Source organism: Lepisosteus oculatus, chromosome 11 (assembly GCF_040954835.1).
Source record: "Lepisosteus oculatus isolate fLepOcu1 chromosome 11, fLepOcu1.hap2, whole genome shotgun sequence".
Classification (NCBI taxonomy): domain Eukaryota; kingdom Metazoa; phylum Chordata; class Actinopteri; order Semionotiformes; family Lepisosteidae; genus Lepisosteus; species Lepisosteus oculatus.
This window is the reverse complement of record NC_090706.1, coordinates 323,768-331,768: the sequence shown is the minus strand read 5'-3', so window position 1 is coordinate 331,768 and position 8,001 is coordinate 323,768. Positions and strand designations below refer to the sequence as shown.

Sequence of the window (8,001 nt, the reverse complement as noted above, 5' to 3'; positions counted from 1 at the left end):
GAGACACTGCTGTCCCTCTCCTCTCACACTCCCCCTGAATTCACACACTGACACACTCCTGACTGGACTGGAGACACTGCTGTCCCTCTCCTCTCACACTGACACACTCCTGACTGGACTGGAGACACTGCTGTCCCTCTCCTCTCACACTGCCCCTGAATTCACACACTGACACACTCCTGACTGGACTGGAGACACTGCTGTCCCTCTCCTCTCACACTGCCCCTGGATTCACACACTGACACACTCCTGACTGGACTGGAGACACTGCTGTCCCTCTCCTCTCACACTCCTGACTGGACTGGAGACACTGCTGTCCCTCTCCTCTCACACTCCCCCTGAATTCACACACTGACACACTCCTGACTGGACTGAGACAGTGCTGTCCCTCTCCTCTCACACTGCCCCTGAATTCACACACTGACACACTCCTGACTGGACTGGAGACACTGCTGTCCCTCTCCTCTCACACTGACACACTCCTGACTGGACTGGAGACACTGCTGTCCCTCTCCTCTCACATTACCCCTGAATTCACACACTGACACACTCCTGACTGGACTGGAGACACTGCTGTCCCTCTCCTCTCACACTGCCCTGAATTCACACACTAACACACTCCTGACTGGACTGGAGACACTGCTGTCCCTCTCCTCTCACACTGACACACTCCTGACTGGACTGGAGACACTGCTGTCCCTCTCCTCTCACACTGCCCTGAATTCACACACTGACACACTCCTGACTGGACTGGAGACACTGCTGTCCCTCTCCTCTCACACTGCCCTGAATTCACACACTGACACACTCCTGACTGGACTGGAGACACTGCTGTCCCTCTCCTCTCACACTGACACACTCCTGACTGGACTGGAGACACTGCTGTCCCTCTCCTCTCACACTCCCCCTGAATTCACACACTGACTGGACTGGAGACGCTGCTGTCCCTCTCCTCTCACACTCCCCCTGAATTCACACACTGACACACTCCTGACTGGACTGGAGACACTGCTGTCCCTCTCCTCTCACACTGCCCCTGAATTCACACACTGAGACACTCCTGACTGGACTGGAGACACTGCTGTCCCTCTCCTCTCACACTGCCCTGAATTCACACACTGACACACTCCTGACTGGACTGGAGACACTGCTGTCCCTCTCCTCTCACACTGCCCCTGAATTCACACACTGAGACACTCCTGACTGGACTGGAGACACTGCTGTCCCTCTCCTCTCACACTGTCCCTGAATTCACACACTGACACACTCCTGACTGGACTGGAGACACTGCTGTCCCTCTCCTCTCACACTGCCCTGAATTCACACACTAACACCATAGTTGCTCGCTGTCACGGCTCCTATACGACCAGCTACACCATCATCACCCTCAAAGATTGACATCAGAGCCCAGGTGATTTTGGGGGATTTTTTATTTCACATACAGGTGTCTGTCAACAAAAAAGAAACTAAAAAATGCTGCAAAGCACACAATGGGCTGCCCCTGTCCATCAGACCCATCTCCTCCTGTCCACCGACACAGGACAAATCCCACACCTTCCCAGCTCCCAGAGCAAACAAAAACCCGACAAGCGAGGAGACGGGCCAGAACCACACCAGTGCTGCTCAGGGCCCTCCAGCACGGAGCAGACTGGAGATCCGACTCGCACGAGGGAGCAGGAGGAGGGGCGCGCCAAGGGTTTGGGATCAGGGAGTTTCCAAGACAACAGCACTGGCCTGTCAGTCCTCCTCTGTCTGATAAGCCCCTCCCCACACCCCACTGCACCCCTCCCTCTCCACACAAACGGGGAAACTCGCAGCCCCCCGGCTCTGCAGACAGACACCCAGGCTGCAGGCGGAGTTGGGGTCGCAGTTCGTGGCCGAGAGGACAGAGGGGAAGAGAGAGACGCGCTGAGGCTGGGAGCCCCTGCTCCTCTCTCACACAACCATCACATTCAAGAGGCCCAGAGCAGAACCGAACTCAAGTTCACCTGGGATCAAAATAAGAGCCGACAGCACAAAGAGACACCTGCTGCCTAGAGGCGTCTGGATTCCCAGCTCTACTCCTCTGCAACTAACAGGTCTTCAATTATTTCTGTTCTCTTTGTACTTTCTATATATATATATTTAAAAAGGTTTGATTGTTAATTCAGTTATTCACTTTTATTACAAAGTGTAAGTGTGTTATCAAAGAGTTGGGATGACAGTAGAGTGCAAGGTGACCTTTGATCTTTGACCCTGCAGGCAAGCCACGAGGGGAAGGCCCATTGGGGGGGGGGGGCAGCACACATTTAAAAACCAAAAAACAAAACTCCTCACACGACCAAAAAACAAAACCGCAGCTTTCTGAAAGATATACAGTACATCTGTGTTTGGAAAAAAAAGGTGTTGCTTCCTTGTTTAGAAAAAACGAAACGAAAGACGGGACAGGCCAAGCCCAGCGGTCTGTTTCAGGAAGGGCGCCCGCAGTCAGCTGGGGACAGCACCTCCCGGTGGGCACACCCAGACTCTGACGCCCCTCTGCAGAGGGCCTGTCTGTCGCTGTTGGGCTCCAGGGCCGGGCTGGGCCCCCTCACCGCCGGGGCGAAGTCACAGTGGTCTGCAGACTCGAACACAGTGATAGAGACAGAGGGGGCACAGGGGTTCTGGAGGGCGGAGCAGGGAGGGGGGGGACAGTCAGTGGGAACCCCTCAAAGACAGGACAGGGCGGGGTGTGTGCGTACAGCGCATGGGTTCGGGGGGGGGAGGGGCGGGCGGGGGGCATTCTTGGCTGTTTCAAGTCAGGGATGGCGGGTCAGCAGTCAGAGGTGAGAGGCCGCTGTCCAGGGTCACAGCTGAGGTCAGATCCGGGGAAGCTGCTTCTCGATGAACTCCTTCACTGCCGACATCTCCTGCGTGAGACAGAAAGGGTTACAGCAGCAGGAGGAGGAGGAGGGAGTGAAGCGCACAGTGCTGTCAGAACAGCGCACACAGGAAACACACAGCTGACCACACGGGGCAGGGCAGGGCAGGGCGCTGACCTGCGGACAGGAGCTGTGCATGAGTCCAGGGAATGTGTGGAAGGAGATCTTCTGCGGAGAGACGATGCTCTTGAGCTTCTCAGCCGTTAGAGCACCAAACTGCACCGGGATCATGGGGTCCATCTCCCCATGGCACTGCAGGATCGGGGTGTCCTTGTTGGCGCTGCTGCTGGCGGCCTGCGCAGCAGACAGAGACAGAGTGGCCGCGGGTCAGCGGCTGGACACAGCGGACATGCTGGACACGGACGAGTGCCACGGAGAGAGGACAGTACCTGAGGGAAGCTCCTGTGCAGAGGCAGCCAGCAGCTCAGCGCCACGACCCCGGCCAGCTTGAACTGACAGGTCAGAGCCGTGTAGAGAGACAGGGCGCCGCCCTGAGGCAGGGGAGAGAGGGGTTACACGTGAACTCCGGAGAAGAAAGGCCCCAGCGCCCTGAGAGAGACCCCCCCTCCGTACCTGAGAGAACCCCCCCAGCATCACGCGGTGAGCTGGGATCCCGTTCTTAACCTCATGGTCAATCAGGGCCTTGACTGCAGACAGACAACGGGACAGGGTATTGATCAGATTGCAGCAGCACACAGCCGGATTGATCGGCTTGTCCCCAGCCCCCCCCACTCACTGTTCTCAGCCGCCTTCTTGATTCCAGCTTCATCTTCTGGGGACTCTGGGCTCAGCCCCATCAGGTCGAACCTGCAGGCAGACAGACAGACCGTCAGGAGAGCTCCGGGACACAGGCCGTTCCCGACGGGCCATCGGGAGAGCTCCGGGACACAGGCCGTCCCAGACGGGCCATCGGGAGAGCTCCGGGACACGGGCCGTCACCCAGATTCAAGACAGGCAGACAGACAGAATAACTCACCAAGAAGGCATCACCATCTTCATGTTGAGAGTGACTGGGATTCTGGGCCTGTAGAAACAGGAGATTGGGAAATTCCAGGAGACTCGAGATGAGAGAGACAGCACTAACGCTCACCACCAGCTCAGACACACACAGGCTGTTCGCAGTCACCCCAACACTGACAAACACAGGACAGAGGAAAGAGCGTGTCGCCTCTCTCCGGCGGACAGACAGAGGAACAGACACTCACGCGTGGGGACAGATGTACTTCACATAGGGCAGCCTGATGGAGGTCATGGCATCTGCCCATCCATGCCTGCGAGGGAGAGGAAGAGGAAGAGTCAGCAGGGGGCGGCCGCGAGTGCGCTGGTAATGCCCAGACTGAGACGCTCAGACTCACCCTGTGTCTCCCAGCCCGTGGAGGAAGATCACCTGCAGAGGGAGAGAGGGTTAGAGAGGGTCACGGGAGTCCGGCCCCACAGAGCCGTTAACAAGCGCGACTGGACCCGGTAAAGACCCCGATCAGCCCAGCCCAGGGAGCAGCAGGGTGCCGCCAGGCCCGGTGACCCGCTTGGTTCTGTGAGCAGTGGCTCAGCAAGGCTGGACCTGAACACCAGTGTTCACTACCGATACCCCACCGTCCAGAACCGCAGCAGTGCTCCGGCTCCGAGCAGAGGCAGCAGTATGAGCGCTCTGCAGACAGGGGGCGCCAGGGGGCTCTGTCCTCATGCTGAACGCCGGCAGCCCGGTTCTGGTGGCCGAGTGGCGCAGCGCGCTGAGAGAGAGGTCTGGCGCCTCAGCACCGCGCAGCGAGCGGGCGACGGCGGTAAGCGGGCCTCACCGCGGCGGTCTCCCTCTCCGTCCCCGACACGGTCACAGCCTCGGTGAGCAGCGGAACAGACATGTTGTTACCACACATACACTGGAGGGGGCGCTGCAGAGACACAGGGAGAGGAGACTCGCTGAGTACACGCCGCTGGCCTGCACACACACACTTCCTGAACACCGCTGGCCTGCACACACACACTTCCTGAACACCGCTGGCCTGCACACACACTCCCACTCCCTGAACACCGCTGACCTGCACACACACACACTTCCTGAACACCGCTGGCCTGCACACACACTCCCACTCCCTGAACACCGCTGGCCTGCACACACACTCCCACTCCCTAAACACTGCTGGCCTGTACACACACACTCCCTGAACACCGCCAGCCTGCACACGCTCAGTGAACACCGCCGGCCTGCACACACTCACACTCACAGACAGACAAAGGCACAGTGTTGGTCAGAGGGAAGTGGAGAGAGAGAACAGCAGCTCGTTACCACAGACATGAACACACCTCCTACCAGCTCCAGCCTCACACAGACTGAACACCCCGCCTGAACACGATCTCAACAGACTGAACACTCTGCCTGAACACACTGCCTGCAGACGGTACCCCACTCCTGAACACACTGCCTACAGACTGAACACCCCGCCCACAGACAGTACTCCCGTCTGAACACGATGCCTACAGACTCTACACCCCACCTGAACACGATCCCTACAGACTGAACACCCCGCCTGAACACGATGCCTACAGACGGTACCCCACTCCTGAACACACTGCCTACAGACTAAACACTCCGCCTACAGACAGTACCCCCATATGAACATGATGCCTACAAACTGAACACCCCACCTGAACACTCCGCAAACAGACAGTAACCCCGCCTGAACACGATGCCTACAGACGGTACCCTCTGCCTGAACACTCCGCCCACAGACAATACCCCCCGCCTGAACATGATCCCAACAGACTGATCACCACGCCTGAACACAATGCCTACAGACGGTAGCCCCCGCCTGAACACAATGCCTACAGACGGTAGCCCCCGCCTGAACACAATGCCCACAGGCTGCGGGACGCTGCCCTCTCTCTCCCGGCTCATTCCCCCACACAGGAAGAGGTAGAGACGGAGAGCAGAGGCGTCCCGGCCGCCGCGACAGACAGTGAGGCCGGTGAGCTAGCTGGCTTTAAACCGAGAATAAAATCGTGACCCGCGGTGCGAGGCCAGAGCGGAGTCGGCTGGTTCCGGTCCGATCCGCACAATAGCCCGGCCGCAGCCGCAAGGATCCGTGGTGTTTTCCCGGACCACACCGCCCCGGAACCGCTTCCCCAGCCGCACCGGCCTCCCGGGACCGGCCAGGCAGTCAGTCCCGTTCGCGAGAGGCCCAGCCGGCCAACCTGTCATGTTCGAAACAGCCCGGTTCGGTCCCACATACACTCTCACTCACCGCCCGCTATCCCAGATCACACCGGAACTTCCGCTTCTGCAGAGAGGGGCGGAGACGGAGGGGGTCACGGAGAGGTCAAGTCACCCCCCCCCTCCGCGCCCCCGCAGCCCTTCCCAGCAGCCCCTTCTCCCAGACATTACCGACGCACAGGCTCGACTAACTATAATAATAATAATAATAATAATGTTTCTATACAATTTCTTGCATTAGGAATTCATCTTTTTTCCATGGAGACACAGTCACCCAGACAGGGAGAGAAGCTTGGGGTCAGAGCACAGGGTCAGCCACTGTACAGCACCCCTGGAGCAGCTGGGGTTAAGGGCCTTGCTCAGGGGCCCAACGGAGTAGGATTACTCTGCCGGCCGCAGGATTTGAACCAGCAACCTTCCAGCCACAGGGGCAGGTCATGAGCCTCAGAGCCACCGCTCCGCCCCATAAAGCACATTGTTCTGTCATACACAGGAGGCTCGACAAATAGTGTCATATAATGATTATAAATACAGGTTCTGAGTAATTTTGTATTATGAGTCTCTTTTTTATTAGTATTAATATTCATCACATCTTACATCATCATCTTACACTTTTCTGGGCACTTCACTCAGCATTTTACAGGTAATGGGGATCCCCTCCACCACCACCAGTGCAACCCCACCTGGAATCTACACATTCCACACAGAGACCACAGCAGAACTCACACAGGACTTGGCCAGCAGCCATATCACCCTGCAACTCACAACTAGCAACCCACTAAAGCTCAACAGGTGTGAGCCTGGTCAGTACCTGGATGGGAGACCACCGGGGAAAAACTAAGGCTGCTGCTGGAAGAGGTTTTAGTGGGGCCAGTAGGGGGTGCTCACCCTGTGGTCCATGTGGGACCTAGTGCCCCAGTGTAGTGACGGGGACACTATACTGTAAACAAGCGCCGTCCTTCGGATGAGATGTAAAACCGAGGTCCTGACTCTCTGTGGTCATTAAAAATCCCAGGGCGTCTCTCGAAAAGAATTGGGGTGTTACCCTGGTGTACTGGCCAAATTTCCCATTGGCCCTTACCAATCATGGCCTCCTAATAATCCCCATCTCTGAACTGGCTTCATCACTCTGTTCTCCTCCCCACTGAGAGCTGGTGTGTGGGGAGCGTTCTGGCGCACTATGGCTGCCATCGCATCGTCCAGGTGGGGCTGCACACTGGTGGTGCTGGAGGGGATCCCCATTACCTGTAAAATTATTTGAGTGGAGTGTCCAGAAATGCGCTATATAAGTGTAAGTAATTATTATTAACTACAGTCCACACCAGGCCCACTGATGGGAGTTCCCCTTTGACCTCCCTGTCTTTGCAAACTGGAAGAGAGCAGGAGAGCCCAGAGCAAACCCTGCTGTACACGAGAAGACATGCAAACTCGAACCCAGGACGCAAGCTCCCTTGGAGTAGCAGTGCTACTGTCAAGAAAAGACGTCGAAATGTGATCTGTGATTGAAATCTTCCAGGTGGTCACAACTACCTTTGAAGAGTGGTGTTTGGAAGAGCAGGTCTGGCACAGACACACCGGCCAGGCCGGGAGAAATCTGAGCAGCTGTTTGAAACACGTCCCCTGCGGTGCTGTGACAGGGAACTGGGCAGGTCCCTGTGGGTGCCAGTGTGCAGGCAGGGAGGGGCGTGGATGTCCAACTCCAGCCCTGCGGAGCTGCAGGTGCAGAACGACTGTCCTTCAGGGCCTTCCGGCACACAGCACAGTGTCCCGCCAGCGCAGGGTCACAGAGGAGTGGAGCCAGTCCCAGCAAGCAGCAGGTGCAAGGCGGGGCGCCCAATGCAGACGACAGACCCGCGAGAGGAATTATTTCTTCCCCGGACACCAGCCCTAAGC

General features: G+C 57.4%; 1 protein-coding gene across 4 annotated transcripts; it reads right to left on the bottom strand.

Moving 5' to 3' along the window:
- Nucleotides 1-1,412: 1,412 nt before the first annotated feature.
- On the bottom strand, nt 1,413-6,231 carry lypla2 (lysophospholipase 2). Of its 4 annotated transcripts, none has more exons than XM_006631203.3 (10): nt 6,140-6,231; nt 4,697-4,789; nt 4,256-4,287; nt 4,106-4,171; nt 3,877-3,924; nt 3,637-3,707; nt 3,474-3,547; nt 3,290-3,391; nt 3,018-3,194; nt 1,413-2,888 (listed from the first exon to the last, which is right to left on the bottom strand). In XM_006631203.3, the coding sequence occupies exons 2-10, from the start codon at nt 4,772-4,774 to the stop codon at nt 2,838-2,840; spliced, it is 699 nt and encodes a 232-aa protein (XP_006631266.1). In that variant the 5' UTR covers nt 4,775-4,789; nt 6,140-6,231; the 3' UTR covers nt 1,413-2,837. The 4 variants fall into 4 exon arrangements, with proteins under 4 accessions (XP_006631266.1, XP_015203862.1, XP_015203861.1 ...); XM_015348376.2 differs by having other exon boundaries at nt 6,128-6,152; XM_015348375.1 differs by lacking the exon at nt 6,140-6,231 and adding an exon at nt 6,090-6,120.
- Nucleotides 6,232-8,001: the final 1,770 nt, after the last annotated feature.